At 41.8% G+C, this 27920-nt stretch overlaps 1 protein-coding gene across 7 annotated transcripts in view; it reads left to right on the top strand.

Annotated features, from left to right (window-relative positions):
- Window positions 1-26173, top strand: part of CDC42BPA (CDC42 binding protein kinase alpha) — a 184673-nt gene extending 158500 nt beyond the window's left edge. For 5 of the 7 annotated variants that reach the window (XM_084203490.1, XM_084203493.1, XM_084203494.1 and 2 more), the window contains 7 exons: window positions 2017-2114; window positions 3517-3601; window positions 5042-5165; window positions 6531-6648; window positions 17951-18068; window positions 20038-20195; window positions 21349-22852. In XM_084203490.1, the coding sequence (XP_084059616.1) occupies window positions 2017-2114; window positions 3517-3601; window positions 5042-5165; window positions 6531-6648; window positions 17951-18068; window positions 20038-20195; window positions 21349-21480 (833 nt within the window). In that variant the 3' untranslated portion in view covers window positions 21481-22852. Of the gene's footprint in view, window positions 1-2016; window positions 2115-3516; window positions 3602-5041; window positions 5166-6530; window positions 6649-13099; window positions 13286-17950; window positions 18069-20037; window positions 20196-21348; window positions 22853-22897 lie in introns of those variants that run through there. The other 2 variants (XM_084203496.1, XM_084203492.1) reach the window with 2 other exon arrangements.
- Window positions 26174-27920: the final 1747 nt, after the last annotated feature.

A 27920-nucleotide genomic window follows, 5' to 3' on the forward strand; every position in this document is an offset into this window, starting at 1 on the left:
GTCTAACATAGGTGATAGGTATTGGAAAGTTATTGTAAATACTGTACACGTAGTTTTTAGTATAAAAGATAACACCGCCTCTGAGGTGTGCCACAACCCGACCTGCCAGACAGACCTTGGTGGGTCAGAGAAAGAATGTTATAGATAACAGCAAATAAACAACCTTGAGAACCAGAACAGAAGAATCCTGACTCCTGCTTTGGCTGCTGGGCTGGGAGAAGAGACACTCTGACACATCTCGGGGTCATCATGACCACAGAGACTCTGAGAAGAGGGTTTAATCCTCATTTATGTTAGTTTCAACAACTCTGGCACTGACCTTTACTTGCTGGAACACAAAGAGGAATCACGAGTCAGGACTTCTAACTCTAAAACAGCCAAAAGCTTCAGGTTCAACAGAGGCTAACGGGAGCTTTATGTATTTGCTACCACCAATGCTGGACTGTTCCATTAAAATCTTGGAATGTGATTGTACTTTGGTTCCAGCTTTCTTCATGCTGAGAGAGTCATTAGAATCTGGTAGTTTGACTTACGTTTCTCTAATGGTATTTGTTCCTACTTATTAGTCTGTTTTGTCTTTTCTTTCTTTATTTGTTCATTCTTTCTTCCTCAGCAGGTTTTGTCCAACAACCTTCTTTTTCATCTCCTCCTCTCCTTTTTCATAAAGTCATTAAGTTTCCCTCCTGTTTCTCTCTCCCCTTCCAAAATACAATGCATAGGAGGCAATATAAAAAATTTATTTCATAACCTTAAGGAAAAATGCTGTAATTTTTTAAGATTTTCATTTCCACCAAGGTCTGTTAAACATCTATTGCACCTTATTTCAAAGCTGGAGCTTTATCTCTGTGACAGTTTCAGGGGAAAAAACCAAACCTAAATGTCTATCTTCCTTTTAAAGTCTTTCAGAATGCAGATAAAGATTAACCAAATCTGCTCTCAGAGTAGTGAAGAAGCCAAATTCTGTGTTGATTTTTAGAATAGTCTGCCTTCTTACCTCACTGTGGCAGCAGTCCAGTCACATTGTTGAGGGGAGGAGTATTTCACCTTGTTTGGGTGAAGGCCCTTCTGAGTATGGAGGGAGCAACATTTACAGGGTGTTTGCCACTTCTGGATTTCAAGCAATTTTACACAATTGGTTATTACAGTGGACTCAGACAATGAATGAATCAAACCAGGAGGTTACGTGATAGATTGAAAAATGTGTATTTTTCACACGTAGTTCATCTATATTTGCCATTGTTATTTGTGACAGTTTTTTGCTTGCCCTACATGAAGTGATTTGATGATGCTGATTTCCAGCTCAGAATGGAGGTGTATCTTATAGCAAAAGCTGTTACATTTAAACACAACTTGGATGCTGTTGTTAGTCTTGGCAGACTGTGGCAGTCTTGTTGCCGACATGGAAATACTGAATTCTCCTTTAGAAGTGGTCCCAGTGAAACAAATTTCATCCTGGGAAAATGTGCCAGATAAGTAGCAGAAGATTTCTCTTCACAATCCAGAAAATGAAAAGAGAGAACTAAAGTTAAGGAAACAGGACTTTTATGACTGTGTCATGGTGCTTAGTTCCAAGTGATGCTCATTTAATGCATAGTCCAAAGACTCAGAGCTCAGTTCATTCAACTGGTAGTTATTAAATAGAGCAGAGTATTTTCCTACCACATCATTTACAATATGTGAGCCCTTATTAAAAATGGGGCTTTTAGGAGGAAAAAACCTTTGAAATGCATCCGTATTTGGCAGAGTAAACCAATAATGTCTTACAATTCAGAAAGTAGTTAGGCTTTCAGCAAAGTTAAAAGTCATGGAGGTTGTAAGTTTTTGGGTGGTGCTAGTTTGCCTTCAGAATAAATTTCTTGGTCATTTTTTAGTTAAAGCACATTTTTCAAAGCTTGTTGTTGGGTTGTGAAACAATGGTTTTGTTTTCTTAAATAAATACAGTTAAACTGTAAGAAATTGTCTATTTTGGGCCGTGTCCAAAAGCAGATGACACAGTGCCTCATCATTCCTTCCCAGGTTACAATGCACCATACCTCTCTGTGTACAGTGAAAATGCAATTGATGTCTTCGACGTGAACTCCATGGAGTGGATTCAAACTATTCCTCTCAAAAAGGTAACTTCCCATTTCAATGTGGGCCAAGGAGTTATGTCCAGGCTCAATATTGTTATAGGAGCCATCATTAAAACTGCTTCTGGGAACATAATTGAATTAAAGGAAGAGCTACTGCAAAGAAACTCAGGCATTTTTGTTGGAAATAGAAGATAGAAAATGTGTTTTTCATGTGGTTGCACTGGTTTAGATGAATGGTCAATATGGGGCATATGGCTATGTTAGATTTACTGATACTGTTGTAATAATAAGAGGAATTAACTGGCATTAATTACATATGGCTTAATTGGGACTGATTGAGATTATTACCAGAGGAGGTAGATGTTAAGCTAATTACACAGGCCTTCAAAAATCTATCTCCTGCTGCTCCTGAACATATGGTAGACAGACAGGGTTAGAACATTTTGTTTCAAGCAATAGAAACACCAAAACCAGGATGATGTCAGTTTGGCTCTCTTATCAAAAGGAAGATGTTTCTGAAAACTGACACTTCCTTGGTATTTAGAAGGTGTTTGCTCAGCTGTATTTGGAAAGAAAAGAGAAAAGTCAATTTTTTTCCTTGTGGTTTAAACTGACTTCAGCTTTGTATCAGGGTCAACACAATTCTTTTACTGGCATTCCAGTGACACAGAGCTGCAGGACATTGCCCCTGTGGTCTTGTGTGGGTCATTCAGTCTCTGTATATCAATTTCCCATGTGCCAGATGCAGACCAGGATATTCTGGCAGTGCTGTGAGGATGCATCATGCAAAGATCAAAGTGCTCAGCTATTAACCGTCTTGAAGAGAGACCAATCTGGACTTTTATGGGGAAGTTCTTTCTGGTGTCCAAACGTTGAGTTATTAAGCAGTTGGAGCATTTTTTTCCCCTACACAGTAGAATGGGATTTAATACTTTGATTAATATTTGTCTCAAGACTTCCGTTTTAATGGTTGAAGCTTCTTTCAGCAAACAAAATTACTACACTTAGTAGTCTCAAAAATGGCCATTTATTATGAAGAATCTGTTTCTAATGCAATTTACAGAGTGTGGAATGCCTCTTTCACTTTTATGTTGGAAATCACAAATACCAGTAGGTTTTAGCAGTCTGTGTGTGCTCTTATAAAGCTGCACAGCATTATTGTGGCATGGTACTAACACAAAGTAAAAGCTCAGCTTACTGCTTTGTACATCTAATGGAAAAATTGAGTTGATATATGAAGTAGACTTCTAACACAACTATTTATTTAAATGCTGGGAGGAATGGTGTTAAGCCTGTGTCTTGAAGTGGAATTTTAGGCAACCCTCTCTGTACTCATTTAAAAAAAAAAAGAGTTTAAAATTCTTTTGAGCTCTTCTTTGTGGCTTTAATGACTTGGAATTGTTACTCTTGAAAGTGTTACAAGGACTGTTTTTCCTTGTTTCAGGTACGACCCTTGAATACAGAAGGATCATTAAACCTTTTAGGCCTGGAGACAGTCAGATTAATATATTTCAAAAACAAAATGGCAGGTAAGTAAAGAGAAGCCAATTTTCATAATTCACATTTTTGTTTAGAAAGAGCACTTGTCTGCATCTGTGCATTGCATAAAGGAATCTCTTAAATGTCTGTGTGCTTGTTAACTTGGGAAAAAGCCAAAGCTTATGGATTCAACAGTGGTTGCAATGTTGTCTCTTCTCTGAACTTTTTTTGCCTTTTGAATATTCAATGAAGACTTGAATGAAGACTGGAACTAGAAACTAGAATGACTGGATGCTCCCTCCAAATGTGAGATCACCTGCCAGAACACTGCTTAAAAAAGCCTGCACAATTAAAAACTTCAGTAGTCATTTTGGCAGCAGCAGATTAAAATCAATACTGTATTTAACCTTTAATACTATATTTAACACATTTCCCAAGCATTTTAAAGTAATACAGAGTATTTGTAACTTATTATTAGGGCCAGCTATGACTGTGTGCTACAATTTTAGACTCGTAACAAAAATGGATTTTTGAAGCTTTCTGACTTTTTTTTTTTTACTTTTTAGAGCCCATTTCATAAGCATGCTCCTGAGGAATTTCCTTAAACTTTTGTTTAACCTCTTAGGTGGAGAGGGGACATGCTCTGTTTCAACAACCAGAAGCTATAAATTTTTGTTAACAACTTTCTGAAAACAGTGAAAATAAGCACTCTAGAAAAATGTACTGCTGCTGCCACTGTCTCAGTGCTTATTTCAATTGCCAGCAAATTAGTACAAAAGGAATGGCAGTGGTGGAGAGGAGAAATATGCTGGAAGTATGTCTAGAGAATTTTCAAATCTAATAAACACTGAACATTAGAGCTGATCTTAAGGAAGGAAGAGATTTGAGTTCCATTCAAAACTGTTTTGTCAGTGAGCAGTGAGCTTATTAAGTGTCACTTTAGTCTCCATATATAGACAACAAGACAGAACAGTTGCAACGTTCATTCAAAGTCCATTTCATGTCTTTAGTAAAGATCCTTTGGCCAGATGGGAAAAAATCTTCCCTTTTCCCACAGTTGCATCAAAATACATCAATGTTCAAACACTTCAAAAGCAATGTTCTCTTCGGAGCAGGGAATGAATGAAAGAAAATCTTGCATTCATTTGCCAGACAGTCGTCAGAACAAGCTGTTCTAGTGATTTTCAATGGGAATTTTGAGACAAGACTCAGATTCCCTTCCTGCCCACCAAAATGTTTATTTCAAAGAATGCATCAGTGGTGTTTTGAGAACACAGGTGTGGCAGCTCGTGTGTGAAGAAGGGTTAACTCTGTTGCTACATAACAGAGTAGTAGATAGTGACCAAGGAAACCCATAAACCAAAGAATGTTTGTTCAGGTTTGATGGGAAAGGGGTAGTGTCCAGCACTATCAGAGCAGAGGTAGAGTGTTGAAACTCAAATTCCATTAATAGCTAAGGAACTGCATCCCCATTTTTGTGCTGGTTTCAGAGGGGGACGAGCTGGTGGTGCCTGAGACATCAGACAACAGCCGGAAGCAGATGGTGCGGAACATCAACAACAAGCGGCGCTACTCCTTCCGCGTGCCCGAGGAGGAGAGGATGCAGCAGAGGAGGTCTGTATTCCACCTGTACTTGTCCTCTGTCCATGCCTGTAGGCCCTGATGGACACTGACTGATGCCAGGGTCGTGCTTCATTCATTGTGTGGCTTTCTGGAATGGCCATTCAGGTGTTCCTGTCTCTTCTCTGCCCTGTTAATCCTCGGTGTTAAACTTGTGTCAATATGGCTTGGATATGGATATGCACTGGATGCACAGTTAGTTCAGATGGATTGTGTGAAGCAGCTGTAATTTGGAATGCATGCCTCCACATACTGTATGCAGGTGCATAGGTGTGCACATACCCTGTGTGTATATAAAGCTCTCTAATAAACACTTTGCAAAAGGAGATTACTTTGCTAACTATGCATATGGATCAATTACTCTCAGACTCTGGTTGTTCTGCTTTTTTTCTGAAGAAGACTTTCCTCTCAGCAGTATTCCAGGAAATCTGTTTCTTTGATTCATAGATTGAACTACATAGAGTTTCTATAAAGCTCACAAAACTCACCTCTTCAGGGCTCATAGGACTGCAGGGTGTATTTCTAAAGGGAGTGTTTAGCAGGTTACAAATACTTTCCTAAATGGCAACAAAACCAGGTCTGCACTACTGGCAGTGTTGGCAGAGGATGTTATTGACCATTTGCTGTCACTCACTAGAAGTGACCTGCTGCTGTGCTAAGCCACACTCCAAAAGCTGAGTATTTCAAGCCACACTCCAAAAGCTGAGTATTTCACTTTTCTTATCTCCAGCATCTTGCACCATCGGTTGGCTCCCAGTTTGTCTTTCTTTTTGGCTCTAAGGAAAGTAACAACTGTATGCAGTGGAGAAAAAATTCCATTTCTTGTTCTTGCCTTTTCTGAGTTGATTGACATTTGGTCTCTTTAAAATTTTATTTATTCTGAGTTCTGAAAGGCATCCTTGCCATTTTGAAGAGCTTTTAATTCTGACCGCAGACTGAGAAAGGTACTGCAGTATGATTTTAATTCTGTTTTCATATTCTATACTTCATTTTCATCTCCACTTTGTAATATATCACAAGTAAGTTTGGCTTTTACTCATCTTTACAGAGCTTTTTATCAGCTCATTCTATGAATGTTAGTAACTACTGGGCATGGGCTGTTAAGCTGCAAACAGCATTCTTTTATCCTGGCCCCTTGCCCTCTCTTCAAGCTGGAACCTTTTCCACACCAGTACTGACAGCAGGGATTTATCACTGTTAACATGGTTAAATAGAGTCATAGACTCATGGAATTGTTTAGGTTGGAAAAGACTGGGTAATTTCCATTTGAAAATAGCTGAGAATCAAAGCTGTACATGTTTTATAAATGCCCATCCTCACCTCAAAGGAAATACCTAAACAAAGTATCTTCTCTTCCAGGGAGATGCTACGTGATCCAGAAATGAGAAATAAGTTAATTTCTAACCCAACTAATTTTAACCACATAGCACATATGGGTCCAGGAGATGGCATACAGATTCTCAAAGACCTCCCAATGGTAAGTACAAAAGGACATGTGAGAGTGACTGACTGCTGCAGAGGCTGCAAATAAGTGAGAGAAAAACAAGTGCAATTTTAATGTGTAATCAGTGACATATTTCCTATCAGGAACAGTGTAATGAGGGGAATGGAGCTAAAAATGCTCTGCTGTATGTAATAAAATTTAAGCAAGGAGCATGACAAGCATTGAGTAGAGGAGGAGGAGGAGTGCCTAATGCCTCTGGAGTTTTAAGGCAGGTTGGCCTCACAGTGTTGATGATAATTTCAATGACCCATATGAAGGTGCAAAATTTACATGATTTGTGCTCTTTGTGGGTATGGAAAGAGAAATTCCCTTCTTGGTGAAATGTAGTTCTATTCCTTTTTTCTCCTCCCATCTTTAGCACCAACTTTGCCTATTTCTTCACAGCCTGTTTTCCTGTAGCAATTCAATAATTTGTACTGCTCAAATTTCTTCCCGTGCCAAGTGCTATTTTTCCTGTTCTCTCCAAATTAAGTAGTCTCAGTGAAACAGAACTTCTTGCATAAAAACAAACTTTTTAAGTTGGAAAATGGAAAAAGAAAATGTGTAATAGCACATGTTCATTTCCATAAAACCTTATGTAGGAAGTAATCACTTGGAAGTTACTGAAATCTGTGATGAGCTGAAGACTAATTAATACTTTGCTCATAAGGAAGTACTGTACTGCTTGCTTCAAGCTACCTTTGAGCATCTTTTGTGTCTTATGTGTTCTGTATTGTTTTCTAAGCACATCCACAGTGACACAGATGTGATTCAGAAGATGTTAATTAGCACTGTAAGAAAGATGAGATGTTATGATAAAAACAGATGAAATTTGTTCCAGCATAACATTCAGGCATTAGCACAGAGCTCCTGTCTAAAATGATCATTGTTACTACTTGGAGATTGTGCAGAAAGCAGGAAGTAGATGCTGAAATTGGGATATTCTGATGCTGAAAAGTGCAAAGGAAACAAAAATAAGACTGGAAAATAAAGCTCAACATGCAGTTGCACGAGTTTAGGAGCCTAATCTCTGGTCTTTGGATACTCATTTTACCTCACTTTTGAAGGAAATGGTACTTTTATGTTGCACTTGGCTGTAAAGTCTGCACTTTGATTTATTCTAAAGCTCATATTAGACACAGTCTGAGAAGCCTCTCAGTAACAAATATATTTGGTGTAATGAGAAAAAACCAGTACTGTATTGGATGTATTTTTATAAATGATAGTCATTTTTATAAAGGAATGCATAATGAAGGAACTGTTTCTTGAAAACACATGACAAATCCAAGGGATGTTGGCAGGTATGTTTGTCTTACCTGGATACAGGATTGTATGTGTCTAATGGTAGACAGAGAATGATCATTTGCTTCAGGGCAGGATGTAGATCAGAGCCTTTTTTTATTTCTCCATTTCTGGTAAGTTCTTTAAAATATTTGTGGCTCTTCTCAAGCAGAGAAAATAATCTGCTACCTCTATAGGTAGAGCAGGTCATCGTGTGTCACACCATCAGTAATTGAAAGTTCATGGCACTCAAGAGCTGCAAGGGCTCTTAATCAAGCCCCACATCTGACAAGTGTAAAACAAAGAATGATTATATAGAAGGGGATTTTTGACATCATTTCTTCAACAATGTCATCTCTCCATGGCTTTCAGCTTTGAACTCTTTCTAATTGCACTTGCCTTGTATTAGCTCACAGGTCCTGTTTCAAGTTAGGACTGGTACTGTGCTATTACCAATCAGTATGATGTTTTGAAAAGAATTCATGAGTCACTTCCCACACTTAAAAGTGATGAGAAGAATTAGAAAATGTGTACAATGTACAGTTGATTCCTGCACTTGTTCTACTGCTGCAGCTTCTTTTTAAAAAGTTGTTATTATTAAAACCTCCTTTTTGCAAGTAAGTATCAGTCTTAACCCTGGGAGATGTTGCTGCAAGACAAAGCAAATTTGTTGTGTGTTTTTCCATCAGTTCCTTGCAATGTCATGTTGTATTTGTATTCTTAATTGGTACAGAATTGCATCGAGCATGGGACTTGAAAGTGTGTGAATTTGAAAATGTAACTTGAAATTAGGAAATAAATGTTCTGTCAAGAGCAACTTCAGTCCAGGCAGCTTTTTCTTTTCCAACAGCTTCCTGTAAGGTATTTGCCTGGACTGAGTTTCCATTTAATGCATTCCAGACTAAGAACTTTGTTTCTCAGGCACAAAAGCAGAAGAAAAGGAGTTGTGTGGGCATTTGAGGTTATGTATAGAGTCTAATGTTTTACTGGAAAGAAATTTAGAACCAGAAGAGAGCATGGAAACAAAGGATGTTTCCTGGAGAATCAGTACACAAGGTAAAGAATAATCATCCAACCCTGTGTACAGTTCATCTGTATGGTGGTTCCTTTTCCAGGACGTGGAATTATTTCACCAGTTTCATACCTTATTCCCAAAAGGTGAAAAACTGGGGGTTTCTGTGCTGCTAAGTATGTCCTGATTTTGCAGCTGAAACATTTTCTTTGTATTTTTTAATTGATTAGTGTGGTTCAGAAAAGAAAGGGGTTTTTTTAACAAACTTTGGGAAAGGTTGCAGCACTTTACTTTGGGAATGCCTGTTCTTGTTTGTGGAAGTGAATGGTAAAATACATTTTTGGGGCTGATGCTGGGGGTAGCAGGCAGTGCAAGGCCAATAGTCTTCTCAAATTCTCTTCCTCCAGCTGTTCTAGGTGGTACAGCTTCTTTTTTTATGGGGTACTGGAATGCAGAAAGTGCATGAAAAAGTGAAGTGGGACTTTTCATTTGCAGTTTTTTCTGGTTTATTTGAGCACCTTCACATTTGGCTGGACCTACCAATAGAAATGTTTCACCAAGGATTGAGCTTTCCCAGTCAATATAGTGCTGTATGGGCAAAAGGGTCCTTAGGTATAAATAGGTTTTAATAGATATTTTAATCTCTGTGTTGAATGAGATTGTCACAAGCTAAATAGCCAGCTCAGCCCAAGTTTTATCTAGCACACATGGGTGAACTTTAGAAAGCAAATGACAGTTTGAGGTATATGTATGTATTTATATTTATTCATTAATATACTTCATAGATGCAATGTGAATCAGAAAAAAACGAACCACTTCAGCCCCACTGCCTTTTTTTAGGGGAAATGCCGAGAAGTGAGAGAAGCAGAGTTAGGATTGGTAGTGATGGCCCTTGATGGGTAGCTGGGCTGTGTCTGTGGGCAGCAGGGGACCTGCACTTGTGCTGCTCCAAGCCTGGCCTGGTGGGTGCAGAGCCTGCTTGCTCTCTGCTCACCACTGTTTTAGTGATATCTTTTAAAAGACCAGCTGTAGAGAGTTTAAGTTGTGTTGTAACTGGAATAAAGGGAGGGATTAAACCCTTTTGCACTATTTGTTGTGTTGAATCCAGTGCCTGTTTGTGTGCAATATATCTGCCTGTTTGTTTGCCCTTGCTGGTGCAGCCACATGAGGGAGAAAGATGCTTTCTCTGAGTGTTGTTTTCCAGTGTTTTCCAGTTTTCTTGGTATGCACCAGGCACTCTGATGTGTTTGTGGGAAGTTGCAGTCTCTTGGCCTAGTCCCACATTGTTCTTTCCATGAACAGACACCCTTGACTTCAGTAGAGCCCTGGTGTTTGGGCAGAACCATGCCCAAGGCTCAGAGGGAGATCAGATTTAGGGGATTTCAGGCAACTGTAAATCTGCATCCTTCTTTTCTTCATGGTGAGCACTCATGGTCTGGCTTTGGCACACAAGTTTGTGGGCTGCAACACACCAGAAGCTGTTGTTTCCTATTAGCAGAGCAGTAATCAGTACATATTTGTGTTTTATTGCTGTGGATCTGGGTCATTGTCTTGTTTTGTACAATTTGGAATGGTTCCTGTTAGTGTATCCCCAAACTTATTTGTTTACATGTTTTTCTTCCCTAGCAGCCTGTCACCAATTAACCTGGCCGTACAGTCTGGCCTCCCTTCTGCCCTCTTGTCCCTTGAAGCCACTTTATCGTGGATGCTCCTTTGTAGTGAAGATCTGAAATCTGGAACTGCACTTACTGCAGCACAGACCACCTCTCTGTGTACATCAGATGTACAGGATTGATTTTGCTTTCATATTCTGCATGCCTAAGTATTTTTATATACAAAAGCTGGTCTTGACTGCCATTATATTTGAACATTATGCTTCAGTTTGACCTCATTATACATGAGCCATTCTACTTCCATTCTAGATGATGTGTGAAGCTTTGCTTGTTTCAATTGAGAAACTTTTAGAGTAAATGAATACTTATCTATATTTGGTATTCTTTAAAGAAAATGGGAACCCCATGCATGCATCTAATGGTGGAGTCTATGGAGAAAGTTCCATGGAGTATCATTTTTAAAATGTTGCCATATCGTGGCTTTCTCACATTCATGAATGCTGGCTAAATATTTTCATGATCTCCAGCTGGCCTACCCTCTGCTTTTTAGCTTGTGGTTTTAGACACTGCCATGTCTCCCTTATTGGCTTTTAGGAATGTAGCTGGCCTTGCTACCAGTTCTCTGCAGAGAACTCAGCAAAGTCTGCTGTCCTTGACCATTTTGGAATGGTGGCTTCTTGTACTGATATTTAGATGCTGCTAAAGTTACTAAGAACAATTTAATGTATATTATGTCTTATATGCCATAATGTGGTAATTGATGTTTTGGTTAACAGGCAAAGCCTCATAATAACCATGTGTTTTAAAAAAAAAAAGTTGGATTTTACCAGCTGAAATGAAGAGAACAGTAACAATAATGTTTCATATAATATGTATTGGGATGTCACTTAATGTTCTTCCAGACTTTAATACGTTCCACATACAAAAAGTAGTGCCTTAGGTTTAGTGGAGGGGTAAGCTATATTTTTACCATAATTTTATATTTTAAGTCCTAACATTTCTAATGTTACTCAGAAATACCTGTTTTAAGGAGATGAAATCAGTTGGACGAGGGGAAGAGGAACTTAGAAGTTAGAAAGGAGAAGAGGTGTTCTGATTTGCTGGTGTCCATAGGAAACCAGCCCACTGCAGGCTGACTGAGCATGTACAGATGGCACAGGGAGGGAAACCGAGCCTTGAAAATCTCTTCCATTAAATCTGGATTTAGATGACTTTAAATTATACGAGCACTCGTGTCAGCACATTCCAGAGAGATGAATTAGAAACCGTTCCTGGTCAATTTGCAGGGTTATTTCTCCCCTCTCCTCCTTTACGTCACGCTGTGGGAGCACGCTGCTCAACTGACCTATTGCAAACACTTGAATTTCCCAATGTTTTCACACTTTATGTGCTGAGGAAGGGCCTGATCATCTCTGCAGGCATGGCAGTGCTGGCTGCTCTGGGCACTGTCAGGATTGAGCCAGTGTGGAGCAGTGTGGTAAAAACAGGGTGACCCCAACTCTGGGAATGATTGGCATCTGACTCCATTGATTCAGAAGGCTGAACAATTGCTTTAGTAAAACTATATTACATTATACTATATTAAAGAGATACAATACTACTATACACGCTAAAGAAAACTCGTGACTGTCTCCAGACAGCCAGGACACAGCTTTGAGCCAACTGGCCAAGGAATCAAAACAATCCTCAGCAGAATCCAATTGACAAATCACTTCAGGTAAACAATCTTCCTAACACATTCCACATGTGCAAAACAACAGGAGCAGCAAGGAGAGATAAGAATTGTTTTTCTCTTCTTCTCTCTGTGCTTCTCCAGGAAAAACCATGTGAGAGAGAATTAGGTCTCTCTCTGTTGAGAGAATGTGAATGCCACAGAGCAGGACATGGGCCTTGGTCACCTGTCAGCAGAGAGACTTGTCCCAGTGGTCTGACACTAACCCCTTCACCTTGCCACACAGCCTATGTCCCCACCCTGTCAAAACACTGTTCCTCCCACTGTTGGAAATACTCTGTGTTTGTTGTACGGGTGATGATTTTATTGGAATCACTAAAATGCATGAATAACAGAAGGAAATCTCTTAACAGTCTCTAACTGCTGTGTATGCTCATCTTTTCTTCTCCCCACACCACCTCACCTGTGTTCACCTTCCTTTGTTTGTGTTATGTCTATTTTAGATTGTAAGCTCCTCAAGGCAGGGAACTGATGCTTCTCAACTGTCTGTAAAGCACCTTTTACAACTGTGGTGCTCTTTGAAATATCAAAAAATAATAAATATTAGAATCGATTCCCAATGAGTTAAAAGTTTTATTTGTTTCTAATGTTTTAGCCAACAGCAAGGGCAGCAGGCCCATCAGACTCTGTGTCAGGAAGGTGCTCAGAGGACTGGGGTGGCAGTGTCAGCCCCTGTGTGCTGACAGCCAGCAGGGTTTGCTGTCTGCTGTCCCTGCTCCGTGTTTCACTGCTCTTGTGGAACTGCTAGTGCCGGTGTAACCTGTACAACCATCCTTCATTGCTTTCTCTCTCTGTTGTCTTTGATAGCAGCGTTCCCCTTATCAATTCCCTCATCATCACTCCCGTCTGATCTCCTCTCCGAGCAACTTTGAGCACATCTACCACATGACTGTTAATTCAGCTGAAAAATTCCTCTCTTATGATTCCATACACCCTGCATTTTCCCCGCCTCCACGCTCTGTCCTCGGTACTCCAGACTTTGTCACTCTGAGGGTATGAATGGCTGAGTCAGGTGTTCACTCTACTAACACTGTGTGGTTTTCCTTTTGCCTGGCTATTAACGTGGGAGAAAACCCCTTGTAAGCTGTTCCTTCACCCCTCTCTATTTCCTTTTGTCCCAGACAATTTATTTTCTGCTATCAGCTGGGGTCTTCCCACAGCTCTGACAATAAACAGACACTTCATGGCCTTAGGAAAAAAAAAATAGTTCGGGGCTGAATCTTTTGTTATAAGAATAAAATTTTTAATCAGCAGGAAGGATGTGGGAATTTTGAATGAGAAGTTCTCTGTTCCACAGTGTTCATCCTCCAGCAGTCAGAGTGCTGCCTACCAGGTTGAATTAGGAGGAGATTCTGGATCTGTGTTGAACCGAGCTTTCAGGCTCTTTGTTTATTATTAATTCATGTGAAATGTGAGAATTTGTGCTCAGTACTGGACACAGATGCAAAGAGATGGACACAACTAGTTCCTTAAGTAGTTTCTAGGTTAAACTAAATGAATTAAATTAGAACATGTAGAAACAGGATAAAAACTAAAGATGATGACAACTTGCTGATGTAGATCCTCTTAACCCTGGTAGTTTTAGGCAGAGGCTGAGGTAGGATGCTCTTCTGTAGGTATCCTTTCAGATGCAATGTAGATTGGAGGGATGGAAGTGGTCTTCCCTTTTTTCCTTGCATTGTGCATTCAGGTCTGCCTACCTGAAGTTTGCTGTGTCCTGTAGGAATGCAAACCAGAGTGAAGCAGGCACAAGGTACCTGCAGTGCATCACAGCTGTGTACCATGCTGGGGCCTGCAGCTCTGCCTGGCACAGATAAATCAGGAGTAACCTGTAGGTAGATGTGTGTGATGCTGTTGTTTGCTCAGGATTTGTGTGAGTCCAGGCCATGCCCATTGCTGTCATGGGAACATTGCTCTTGGTTTCTGGCAAACCTTCACTGCCAGGCTGCTTCAAGTGCCTCTGGGCTGCCCTGCTGGAGCCCTGGGAAGGTTTTGGAAACATACCTGCATCCAACACTAGACTGAATTTTAAAATGCAGGAGAGAAATAAATCTTCTCCTTATGGCTCCAAAACCAATTTGCACAGCTGAGCTTTGACTGGTTACATGCATGGTCATGTGTCACTGCTGTGAGTCCCAGTTGCCACAGCCATTAATACACGAGAGGAATGCTCTGTTGAAATGCAAAAAAAAAAAAAAAAAAAAGAATGCTGTTAAGTTGAATTGAAAGCTGTTTCTCTCCTAGAGGGTCATTATAGGGTCACTGAAGCTGTATTTCAGTTCTGGTTGTAACAAGATTATTTTAATCCGACTGTGCTATAAAATTGTCTGTGTTCAACATGCAGCGATGTGTCACCGGACTGTGACCCTCCCTCTACCTTCCCTTTCTCATGTGAGTAGCCTCCCTGGGATCAGTAAGGAATGACCCCTGGTCCATCGTTCATCCTAATGTTGCAGCCTCCTAGCATAAACTGGAGAGAAAAAAAAAGTGAAGTGGGCAACCTGGAGTGTCAAGATTCTGCCTTGTTAGCTCCTTAGAGCACTAGAGGTTTAGTCTTGAGTGAGGAAAAGTCTGCTTTGTGGCTTGAGGATAGAGGTGCTGGAAGCTGTATGGAAAGCCAGGCTATGAGTTTGGTTTCATGTCTGTCCATCGTCCCTTGGTTTGGAGACGTTAGTGTAAGAAGGGTGCCATGGTCCCAGGTAGGATTGGATATTGGAACCAGGGCAATGTGGAATCCATAGGGGAGTTGAAAAATGACTTGTTCAAGTAGGGTCTGTCATATTGTTTCATGGAAGAGTTGGAAGCTGAGTTTTATAGTCTGACGAACAAAGCACTACTTTAGAACAAAAACAAACCCCAAAATAAGACCAAGCAGCACAATGGACAGAGGAACAGAAGCAGTTACTGTGGGTGCTGTCCAGTCAGAGCCTGTCCCTCATCCCAGTGCTGGAGAAGGTGCCCAGGGAGCTGGAGCATGAGCAGAGGCTCTGTAACTCTGACAGTGATTGCACTCACAGCTCCACTCTCCTGCTGGAATGGGATGCACCCAACTAATCTGGGCCCCTCCCCCTGTTTCACAGTGATTCACTTTGCCCAGCAGCAGCTTCTCTGCTACTGCTTTCCCCCCACTTCTTTCATCTTTCTCCATTTGGTCCAGCAGTGGGGATGAATTTTCCTGCTAGGATTTGAATTGTTGCTCGAAATGAGGGGTTTTTGTCTCTCTAAAGCAAGCTCAGGTTTCCTTTTGTTTTCTGTGTTTTTAACCTGCTGCGTTGTGCTGCTTTATAACTACCGCTAATAACCGCCGTTTATTTTTCTTTGAATCCCCTTCCTGCATCATGTGCACACCACTTCCAGGAGGTTTGGTCCAAAATGCCAGCAGCCCTGGCATGTGCTTATTTTATTTTTAGAACAAAGAATGATGAAAGATTTGCTTTGTGGAGAGACTTTCTACAAGGAATTACATGGACGTTGCAAACTGAGGTCACAAAAAAATAATCATCTTTAGAGCACATTGTTAAAACAAATGAGTCTTTTTTTGTGCACCCACCCATTGCCTCCTTCCCCTGATGCCTGTATGTTGCCTGCTCACTGTGAAGGAGGTTAATCACCTTATCATTAAACAGAATTGTTCTCTTTGCAAAACGAACCTCTGTAGGTTTATACCAGCCTTGCAGCCCCAGTGTACTAACCCCAGTGCACACGTGCTAAAGCCAGTGCTGCCTGCACTTGGTTTTCCTTTCTTTCTCAAAACACAGCAGTAACTCATCCCTCAGCCCCTCAGTTCCTTTGTGTATGGTCAAGGGAGCAAGCCTCCATGGTTTAGGTACAGCCAGCATGCTCAAACTCTGCATCTCAGTTTATCAAGTGGGGAAAAAGAAGCAGCTCAGTATTTTGTACTACAAAGTAGGTTGGTTATTTATGTTAAAAAACAAAAAAAAAAAAAAAAAAAAAGAAAGGGGGAAGCTAAGCAAGAGACAGCAATAGAATCCCACAAATAATTTAAGAGAGTGTTTCAAGCCTTTAGGTATGGTGTAGCAATGGAAGAAGGGAGAATTAAAAAGGGCTTTTTCATTGGTAATGTCTCTGATTCTCTTTTGCTGGTGTTTTTGAGAGATCTGGGAACAGATGAGAGAGTTTATTTCTTATTTGCTGCACATTAAAAATCAACCATTTCTTGCACCGTGGGAGAATGAAAAGCCAAGGGTTGCCTGTAAGATCAATGGGGCCTGTCAGAGCAATGATTTCAAGGATCATTGTAAGACTGGATTTGGCAGCAGGTTGGTAAAATTTGTCTGATGAAGTCTGACCTGTATAAAATCTGTTTCTTACAGACTCTTGATTTCCGATAGAGACATGAGTAGTACCGAGGTTCTCTGAGAATATCCTTGTGGGGGTAGAATCTTTGTTCTGATCTGAAATTTTCATTAACACCCTAGTTGAAGAAGCACTGCAATTGCAACTATTGTTTTATGTATGGCTACTTCTCAGTTTGAGGATGGGGAAATAATTAAATATAAATAGGAAGAAATAAACAGTTATGGCAGAGGGGGGGCTGCAGAGGGTAAAGGAAGTAATTCTTAGAGCTACCAGTATTTCTTTCACATTGTGCATCTATGAAGGTTCCCTGAGCCTCATCCCAGTTAATTGTATTGGCTTAATAGTTAATATTAACTTAACTTAATAGTATTGGCTTAATAATCACACTCTATTGATGAATATAATGAGGTCTCATATTTAGCCAGAGCTGAAATGACACACATGGGCAAGGAAGCCAGCTCATATACAGAGAGAGGGACTAAATCTGAAAAGTCTTCTCCCCTAAGGTCAGCTGTAGGTTAACAGAAGCAGAAATAAAATCTCCCAGAACTCACTTCAAAGTATTCTTTCACCTTTAAAGACAACTTATGTTTGAGGAACTGCCGTATCCAAGTAGGGAAGTTTTGGTTTATCTCGTCAGTAAAGGACCACTTCAGTCCAGTAACTGATTAATTTAGAAAATCACACTGGAACTCTCAGGAGTCAAAACAGGAGCAATAATCAAAATTGAAAAACAGTGGCAAGTGCTCTGGTCCTTCTCTTTGTGCAGGCTGGAAACAGCAGGCTGCTTCTCACTTTGGCTCAACTAGTGTAGGTTTGGAGGGATGCTGTTAACACCTTTGGATTTTCATAAGTAATTGCTATACAGATTGATCCACTATCTATTAATAACTCTGCAAGCATTAGGGATTAACCTGGATATTGTATCAACTTATACAATCATGGCACAGATGATGGCATCAAAGAGAAATTGTAATGAGATCTTTGGAAGCTTGTGTTCAGAAAGAAGGCGTTATGCAGTGTGACTTGAATATATTTACAGCAGCTTAATTAGGCTTGCAAGCCATCCTTTCAGGGAAATTCTGGAATTATTCCATGTATTCTTTCAGTTGCCTGCACATGTCCATGTAATTCAGCACTTGACTGCCGCGTTGCGTGTGCTGCCAGTCTCTGCACTCAACTGCAGAATATTATTTTGCAATTTTTGCTGACTTGCTGCCCAGATACTCAGCTCTGGTAAGGTCGGGGGTTTCCTGTGTTTTGGGGCCTTACAAGACACAACTGCAAGGTTGAGGCAGCAGTGGATAAGTGACCGTGTGGTGTGTGTGTGCATTTCAGAACCTGCGGCCCCAGGAGAGCCGGACGGTGTTCAGTGGCTCCGTCAGCATCCCGTCGATCACCAAATCCCGCACGGAGCCGGGACGCTCCATGAGCGCCAGCAGCGGCTTAGCAGCACGTAAGCAAACAGCGCTCTCCTGTTCTGGGGGCTGGGCACAAGTGTTTCAGGAAAAGGGCTGCCTGCAGTTGCTTCTGTCCATGCTGGAGGAGGATTTTCCAAAGTGATGGCCGACTGTGTCGCTGCCAAGGCCAGCAGAGCGTTTTAGTCTTGCTTTCAAAGGAGCACGTGAATAAGCAGGTAGTGCTTTTGAGAGTCCCACACTTGTAATTTGTCAGGGTTTTTTTAAATTGATGTTAGAATTCAAATTACATTCTTAGCCCTGGGACTGCTTTACTCCTGCTCAAGTGTTTTAAATCAGTGACAAGTTGTTCGCAAGCTCCATGGTTATTAATTTTGTTGCTGAGCTGTGTGTAGCTCTTGATGCCACTATTGCAAAGATAAAGGACTAGAGAACTGGCTGCTGGAATGGAAGAGTGGCATTGCATTGAAAGAGGCCAGTGGAAATAGGCAGCTATCACAGCTGTTTCTACAACTGCCACCTTTGCTGGGAACATGGTTCTCAGGTTTTGTGTTGCTGGAATGGCTCCTGAGGTATTAAAGAGTCTTTTTTCCCAGCCCTGTGACCGAAGAAGAAGTTGAGATTCCTCAGCTCTGGTTTTTAAGGTTGTGTATTTTCTCTTATCTAACACATTATTTCTGTGACCCACTGAGGTCTGTCTGGCAGGTCAGGCTGTGGCACAGTGCCTGCCCTTGGGGTGGCTTTTATGCTAAGAACTACGTGTGCTTTATTTACAATAATTTTCCAATAGCTATCACCTATGTTAGACAGTCTGTCTCTACTCTAAACCAATCCAGAAGTGTCGCCATCACAGCAGAAGATGGAGGACAAGAAGAAGAAGAAGGACAGGACATGCCCAGATTCCTCCATCTTGTCTCTTGAACCCCCATTCTAAAACCCCAAAATTCTACTTTTTCACCCTGTGGCAAATTAACTATCATTCTACTCAAACCCTTGTGGCTTGTAAATCTTCACACAAAGTTGGTAATTTTTTCCAAGGGCTAAAATGGAAGGCACAGGTGTCTTTGTGCCAAGGTCTCTGAGCCCCCTGCCAGGCTCTTGAGTGATCCAGGGCAGCCAGAGGAATGTCCTGGGTTCCAACACACGGTGATGGGAAAAGTGTTCCTATACTGACAAGTGTAAGAGGGCCAAGGGACACTTTGGACAATCCACAAGAACTGCAGCAGCCAAGCTAAAAGCCCACGCAGCCTGGAAGCCATGAGTTTGGCACCTTGGGACACACTGCAGGAAAGCAGAACTAGCCAGAGAAACAGCTGAACAAGTTCCTCATGTGTTGAGTGGGGAAGGTCGTCAGGGAAGGTGTAGTGTAGTGGTGTTTGCAGGGGTCCCAGGACAAGGGAGGAGATGAGAATCTTGACTCCATGTTTCAGAAGGCTGATTATTAATATATTATGTATATATTATATTTAAAAGAAAATTATATAGTAAAAGTATACTAAAGAATAGAAAAAAGGATTTCATCAGAAGGCTAGCAAGGAATGGAATGATAATAAAATCTTGTGACTGACCAGAGAGTCCAAGACAGCTGGACTGTGATTGGCCATTAATTAAAAACAACCACATGAGACCAATCAAAGATGTACCTGTTGCATTCCACACCAGCTGATAATCATTGTTTACATTTAATTTCTGAGGCCTCAGCTTCTCAGGAGAAAAAATCCTAAGGAAAAGGATTTTTTATAAAATATGTCTGTGACAATATAGATTGGATATAAGAAAATTTTTTCCACCAAAAGAATAATAAAGTACTGGAATGCTCTTCCCAGGGAGGGGTAGAATCGCCATCTCTGGATGTGTTTAAAAAAAGACTGGACATGGCACTTGGTGCTGTAGTCTAGTTGAGGTGTTAGGGCATAGGTTGGACTTGATGATCTTAGAGGTCTCTTCCAGCCTCATGATCTCTGACTCTATGATTCTCTGTAACACAGTTTGATCCCTGTGTTGCAGGATCGTCGGCGCAGAACGGCAGCGCTTTGCGCAGGGAATTCTCGGGAGGGAGCTACGGAGCAAAGCGCCAGCCCATGGCATCGCCCTCAGACGGGTCCCTGTCCTCAGGGGGGCTGGACCAGGGCAGCGATGCTCCCACAAGGGACTACGAGCGAGAGGTGAGTGGCTGCAGCAGGAGGAGAGACCTTACAGTGTGGATAAAGGTGAGGCACTTCAGTCCTCTCGTGGGGTTGGCTACAAGTTTGGGAATCCTTGATGGTGGAGAGATGGATTTCCTGTATGTCAAGCTACAAAAGGCTTTGGTCAAAGTGTCAGCTCTGGTGCTGGTATTTAAGATGCAGAAAAAGCTCCCTGTGTTCCTTAGCTGGAGATGTGTGGGTAGCAAGGCTCCCCCAAATACAGGGCCAGTAGAGTAACAGCTTGATAGTGGCATATCACAGCTTGAAGTTCTGTTATTCCTTTTGGCCTTTATGTGCAAAGATTCATAAGCTATCTTAGCAACCACTTCACTTTGTACTCAGAAGTTAGTTAACAAGGTGATCTAAGAATTATAATTTCATTTAGAGAAGGAAATGGATTTAATAATTTCTATTCTGTGCAGTCAAGACTGTCATTATGGTAGGATTGAAATCCTGCCCAGTGCTAAACTCAGTCCCTCCAACCAGAATTGTTTAAATGGTTCAATCTGAAGCTGGCCTGCAAAGCTTCCCCAGCCCGCTTTCTTACCAAGGACTGTGAAAATAAGAGATCATACAGGCTTTTCATGGTACTGGAGATATCCTGCCAGTGGAAGCTGAAAGACAGCTGTCAGCCCAAATTCAGGCTCAGAGTTGCATTCTTCTGTGCTCTGGAAGATCCAAGTAACTTGATAGGATGTTTGAACTGATATCCTGGTGCTGACATAGAAGAGGGAGCTGTGATGAAGCCACAAAGATTTCTCATTTTAGTGCAAGACCATCTCCATCATAATCTGTGAAAATGCAGGAGCTGTTGTAGGTTCACACTCTGCTGGCCTGAAGCTGCACACTCTGCTGGCCAAGCAGCCCTTGGCAACACACAGACTGCCAGAATCCCCCTGGTGCTCTGTCCTTATGTCAGTATCACTTATGCCTGCTGAAAGCAGAGTGACCTGACCACTTAATCTAGCATCTCCTTGGAAATCGTGAGCAAAAAAGATCCCTCAGTATTTTTGGATACAAGCAAAATCTGCAGAGGCCTCTGAATCCAGCCAGTGTTGCTGAGACACCCTCAGTGACCTCCAGGGTTGCTGTTCCTGTTACTTACTGGTGTTCTTGTGTCTCTGGGCTGCAGGACTCTGACTCTCCAAGACACTCGACAGCATCGAACAGCTCCAACCTCAGCAGCCCTCCCAGCCCGGTTTCTCCTCACAAGACCAAGAGCCTCTCCCTGGAGAGCTCTGACCACGTGAGTTGGGACTCATGAACTGCTTCAGCATTCAGATTTGGCATCACATCAGCTTGCTGTCCCCATGGCTGTCCCCTTCACTTGCTCCAGTTCTCACCTTCATCCTCCTAACCCTCCCCATTCCCTGTCGGAAAAGGATCTGGGAGTGGGATACAGAGGAAGGTAAAAGCTGGTCGCCTTCAGCACCGTTCAGCATTGCCTCACCTCCCCAGATCTGACAGCAGCAAATGAGCAAAGCTAGGGTGTTGGTAAATATCAGATGCTGTAGATTTGTATTAGTATTGGTTTCATTTTTGTGGTTACAGCTGCTTCATTTTTAAAGACATATTTATCCCACTCCCCTTCCACTTCCCAAAAGGTAGTGTAAGTAGACCGGACCAGTGTCAACAAGAGAAAATTCAGAGGGATTTTGTTTTCATACAATAGCTCATTGTACTGTACAAAAGTAGCACAGAGACCCCTTCCCCTCCATGGGGAATGATCAGTATGTCAGAGGCACATAAAAGCTTTCAGCCACCACGTTTGAATGTCAATCTGATTGTCGCCAGCAAATCCTTATTGATTAAAATGATGCATATTTTACTACAGTACAGAGTTTAAATAAATACGCAGATGTTAGAGTAAAATACGTATGTATATATTCAAAGAAAAAAAGCATTGTGTATGCAGCAGAAGATGGATGCTTATTTAAGAGAGCCTTTAATTTAAGATTTGTGTTGTCCCTGTTTTCATGCTCGGTGATTTACAGACTCGGAGGCCTGGCTAAAACCTCCGGCAGGACAGAGATTCCGCGTGCTCGCGGCGCTGCTGGGACAGCCCCCGCAGTGCTCTCACAACACTTCTCTCCTTCTGGCCTTCAGTAGCAGAACTGAAGCTGTAATTCCTGTTTTCCTCATAGTCCCCATCCTTTTCAGAAACTACAACAGTTGGCAGCAAGGCCCTGTCCCAAAAGCCACAGGCTGCCCTGGCTCCGTGCGTGCCACCTGTGAGCTGGAGCCTTGCAGCAGCTACAGGAGAGGTCCTTCAGGCAGCAAGGGAGTTCAGTGCAGCTGGATTCAGCAGGAAAACTGTTTCCCTGGGTCAGCCTTTCAGCAGGTTTAACTCAGAAGGGAGCAGTCTTCCACACCTCCTTGACCATCCCCAAGCAGCAAACTCTTACTGTCATTACCAAATACTGGTTGCTAATACACATCAGCCAAACGAGTGCCCTTAGCCCAGAGCTGGCCCTGGCTGGCTTTGGTGTCACTGTAGCAACAAAGAACCTTGAAGACTGACCTCACACTGTTCACACTGTGGTAGTCAGAGATGCCTGGTGACCCACAACTGCTGCACTGGCAAGGTTGGTTTTCCTCTGCCCCCTACCTGTGCTGTGGGTTTGTGCAATTTGCAGTTGTTTGTTTCTATGTGCTCACCTGCTGTTTGGTTCCAAAAGCAGGGCAGGTTGGAGGGCAGGAAGTATTGCAGTGGAAGGCAGAGCCTGCTGAAGCTGGAAAAGTAAATAAGAAGCTGAAGTGGTCACCCAGTTGGCAGAATAAATGAAAAACTGATAGCAGATGTATGGTAAGAGGAAGATGTCTCCTCTCTTCAGTTAGCAAGGCAGATTGTGCTTTTCATTTGGGATGAGCCTCTCTTCCCAGTAGTGTTGTTGCTGACTTCATACTATGACCATACTCAAACACATAAGGGCTTTTTGTATTTAGAATATTGGGGTTTGTGGGTTTTGGAAACTTGTTATGGCTCTCATTAAACCATTCTGTATTCTTGCAGTCAGCAGTTATGTAGAGTTTCACCCACACAGAGGTGTTTGGAGTTTTGCAGTTTCTGTCTTCCCTAATAGAAGTTGTAGGTAAGTTCAAACCATGTACAGTAATTTTCAGGTATGATCTAAATGTGACATAGGGAACAAGACACAGATCATCTAATCCATTTAATCGTGCTGGGTCTCCTAGGTAAGATTTCTCTTTCACTCTGAATCAAGAGGCTTATCCAAGTTTAAGTTAATTCAGTGTAATTTTGGGACAGGAATTCAAGAAATTATTATAGAAACCATCATATCAAAAGCCTGTCTCTCTCCTATTTGAGTATTTCAGAGTAGCAAGCTGGTCGTGTTGTTTGTTTTCACTTCAAACCTACTACTTTTGCAAGCCTGGCATTTGAGATTACAAGCTTTAGCAAGCAGCAAAGCATCTCAAAGTAATTCCTCCCAGAAAAGTTAATGTATTTCTGAGGGACAGATAGGCAGGGCATTATTGGCATTATTGAAATTCCACATCAGCTTCTTTTTAAAGGCTGCATATTGCTTCAAGTATAGCCACTGCTTTTTCCCCACAATCCCCTTGTTTTGGTGAAGCATGTCCACACACTTTTCAAAGCCTTTGCAGACTAGTTTTGTATTTACTGTATGTTGTATTTAAATAATAATCTTATTTTGATGTTGAGAGAAGGCATTTAAACAGTAGTCATTAAAGACAGAGCAGCCTGCATGGCAGTCCCCTGAGAGAGGGTCACAGGATCGTTTTCCATGGACGTTATTTTTCTGCAGCTGTGCCTAAAGCTCTATCTGAAAGTGGAACCTGAAGAGCCACCACTTAGCAAACATTAAATTGAGTAAACCCCTGTGTTTGCTCTGTTCCAGTGCCTGCAATCTATTGATACCAACCCCTGGCATTTTCAGGCAGAGCATAGGTCAGCTGTGTTCCAACACTAAGCTCAGAGGATGAGAGCTCCACAGGCCCACACTGTTTGTACACTACAATGTCCAAGCCTCAGCAGTCTTCTCTAGGATTTATTTAATCGTTAGTTTGGTCCTGTGCATTCTTATACGTGTCTGTTGAGAAGAGAAACAGCAACTGTTCTCTCAGTTGAAAAGCAAATGACCACATCACTTATTGGAAAAGAGAAAAATTGTCCTAAGGCTTAAATAGTTTTATGTATTTGGGGACCATTTGGTTACAGACTCAATTTGAAACCACACTCATCTCTTTTTGTTGGTATGCATACTGCAGCTGAGCTTTCTAAAGACTCATTGGGCTAGGAAAAGTTACTTGGTCATTTGAACTGTAAGACTCTTGACTGGTATCTCCAGGGCAGTTGTCTCCTGAGGTTTGATGTTTGCTCCTTTGCACTGTAGCACTGCTTCAACTTCACAGGTCGAGGGCTGCATTTTGTTCTGGGAGCTGAAACCCTGCCCCCGAATTCCTGAGCGTGGCACATGTTCTCTGTACACAGGACGTGTTTCTAGCTGGGTTTTTTCCTTTTGGCTGAGACTGAAGGTGTTTGTTTGCATTTTTGACAGTGCTTGAACAGATGGGTTGTTGGGGTTTTGCCTTTTTTTTTTTTCTCTTTTTTGATGGCAACAAGGATCTGGCCAGATTCAGGCAGCTACTAAGGATTCCAGGTTATAGGATGGCATAGGTTTGGTAAATAGTTTTCCCCTGCACGTGTGCACACACAGGTATGTGGCTTCCTGCCACATTTCACAAACCCAAAAGCAGGGCTACAGTACTCTCTTCTCTCTTGCCTTTGGCCTGTAGAAGACAGCTGGTGGTTTCAGAAAAACATTCCTGAGACTGTGGTGAAGTAGTTGCTTCTTTTCCCCTCCCTTAATTGCTGTGGCTTGTTATGAATGTGCATTTTGCCCATTTAAATGAGTTTCAAAACTGAGTCAGGAATGTTCTCTCTTTGATTTGATTCTGATAAGTTACAACCCAGGTGTTATTCTCAGGTGCATGGCAGAGGGAAGTTAAAGGTCTTGCCATACCAAAAAAGTCCAAAAAGCATAGTTTATTTATAGAAATGTAGTGTTACTGCACCTAACTGGTTCACAGTGTCTGCCCTTCCAAACAGAAGTTGGATTATTAACACAGAAACAGATTCTGGCCCTGTGTTGTATTGCATGGCCAAACCCTGAATGACAGGACAAACATGCTCTTGGGTGGAAAAAGGTTTTCTTTTCTGTTTTATGAATGCATTAAGGGTTAAACTTACTGCAGTGCAAATACCCCCAGCTCCTGAGCCTTAGTCTGAGAATCAAAGTGGCACATAGCAATTCCTGCTGTGGGTTCTTTTGTGAACACGAGCCCGTTCCATGGAGGAAATGGGACAACTTTTCTGCACTAACACAAAGTGTGAGCACCCTTCTGTGCACTTTGTGTTCACAGTTTGTTTGATGAACACCCCCAGAGGCCGCTCTGCTGCAGGCTTTCCACTCTGAATTCCAGCTCCTCTCATTCCAGCTGCAGCTCAGTACAACCTATTTTCATTCTCCATTTAAGACAGTCATCTACAGGGAAGAAATCCACAAACAAACCAGTGTTGCTATACCTGCCTTTTTATGTATGACAGTTTCATATCATTTATTTTTAAAATATGTTTTTTAGGTTTTTCATTGTAATATTATTGTACAGTTTTGCATGGCATAGATGTAATCACTTTTTTGTTTTAGAGTATAAAAGCTGACAAGTGTGCGTGTGGGGGAAAAATTCTGCTTTTTGCCTCTTCTCACTCTTTTGTTTAATGCCCTCAATGTTGTAGGGGACATTGTAAGAGATTCTCTGCTACAGAACAATGATGTAGATTCTTTTGCACAGAAATATTTAAGGTGGAACAGTCAACAATGTAAAAATGACTTACCACCAATATTTTATGTTGGTAACACACTTAATATTAACCTACTTTGATGTACTGCAATAAAACAGGGAACTGTTAGAAATGTAGATGTTCTGTCTTTTTTCCCACCTCCCCCCAATAAGCTTTGAGGAGGAAATGGAAAGGGGAATGATGGTGCTCTTGAAGATACAACATGCTGGTTCTAACACATTTGCACAAGTACACAGTGGGAAGAAAAGGAGTATGTGAGAAATCAATTTCCCTTTAACAGCTTTCAGAAAAAATAACCAGATCTTTTTGAAAATACAGAATCAAAGGGACTGGATACTTTGCTATATTGAACTACAGTTTTCCTGACCTTTTTCTTGGGTCAGCTGTGCTGTGATGACCTAAGAAATAGGTGGTTATGTAGTCGTAGTCGGTGGTTTTGCTGTTCCTCCTTCATTTGTAGTTACACATCAAATATTTCAGCTGTCTTAGAGCCTGGATTGTGAGTTATTTCTGAGCTACGAGCATCACACTGGCCTTGATGCACTTTTAAGAACATCTCAGAATATGTGAGTACATCTCAAAATATGTGCAGTTTTGCATGTTCCCTGACCCTTTCCTGTCATCCCCCCCGTTCCTCACAAGGCAGCCTGGAATTTTTCCCGTACCACAGTGTCTTGGTACATCTTCCTCTTCATTCATTCCCCTCTTGGTGTGATGATGAAATGGCCTCATTGGGCCTGGGGAAATTTAGATTAGATATTAGGAAAAATTTCTTCACAGGAAGGTATGTGAAATATGGCAACAGGCTGTGCAGGGAAGTGGTGCAGTCAGCATCCCTGGAAGTGTTCAAAGGATGTGTGGATATGGCACTTAAGGACATGGTTTAATGGTGAACAAGGCAGTGCTGGGCTCAGGGTTAGTTTTGATGATCTTGGAGGCCTTTTCCAACCTCAGTGATTCTGGGGTGAGTCCTGGCTTTGGTGCCTGCTTCAGTGACCCCCCCCCCCCCAGCAGGAGTACAGGACTGGGCTGTTACTCATCCCACACTGCCAGCAGTGCCAGCTTGGGTATTCTTCCATTTCCAAATCCTCCCAGGACCAGGCACCATGATTCCCACTTCTTCCAAGGCCTTAGGCTGCCTTACTCCTGTCCCTCTTTCAGTCAAAATGTTCACTTGGATTCAAGCCCATGGCTCATCCCATTGAGGCAGCTGCTGTAGCTCTGGGACATACCCTGGTTCCTGTGCTCTGACTTTTCAATCAGTGCTTTATTTCTGATTTCCCAGGGCTCCAGTTGCACATGACAGCTGTGAAGGTCTTGGGAAAAGGGCCTTATAGTCAGGGATTTGGGTATTAGAAAAGCAGAAACTGAACTGCATGTTCACCTCCTGTTCAGCTCCTCAGCATTCAGTTTCTGTTTTGATGCAGCAGCCAGGTTGACTAAAGAAAGAAGGTAGGAAAATCACTGCTACCGGAGGTAGCCTGAATCTTGTTCCTTTAGAATGGAAAACCACTGTCATTCAAGAGGCAGCTTTAATCTGCAGCCTGTCCTGTGCAAAGAAGAAATGTTTTCACAAGAGATTTTTCTAGAGCACAGAAGCTTCCTGCAGCATAGAAACAGTCACATCCTCAACCCTGCAAGCACAGTTCAAGTAAATGCAGTGGCTGGCATGGACCAAGTGTTCCTGCTCACTGCACAATGTCACAACTTCTCTGACTTGAAGCCAGAGTTTCCAGCTCACGTTTTCTACAGGGCTGTTCCTCTGCCATGCAATTCCTACTGTCACAAATCTCTCTGGACAAAGCTACAGCCATTAATAATGCTTTCAGAGCATACACAAAAGGTCAGGAGAATTAGTG

Source organism: Fringilla coelebs, assembly GCF_963513975.1.
Source record: "Fringilla coelebs genome assembly, chromosome: 3".
NCBI lineage: Eukaryota > Metazoa > Chordata > Aves > Passeriformes > Fringillidae > Fringilla > Fringilla coelebs.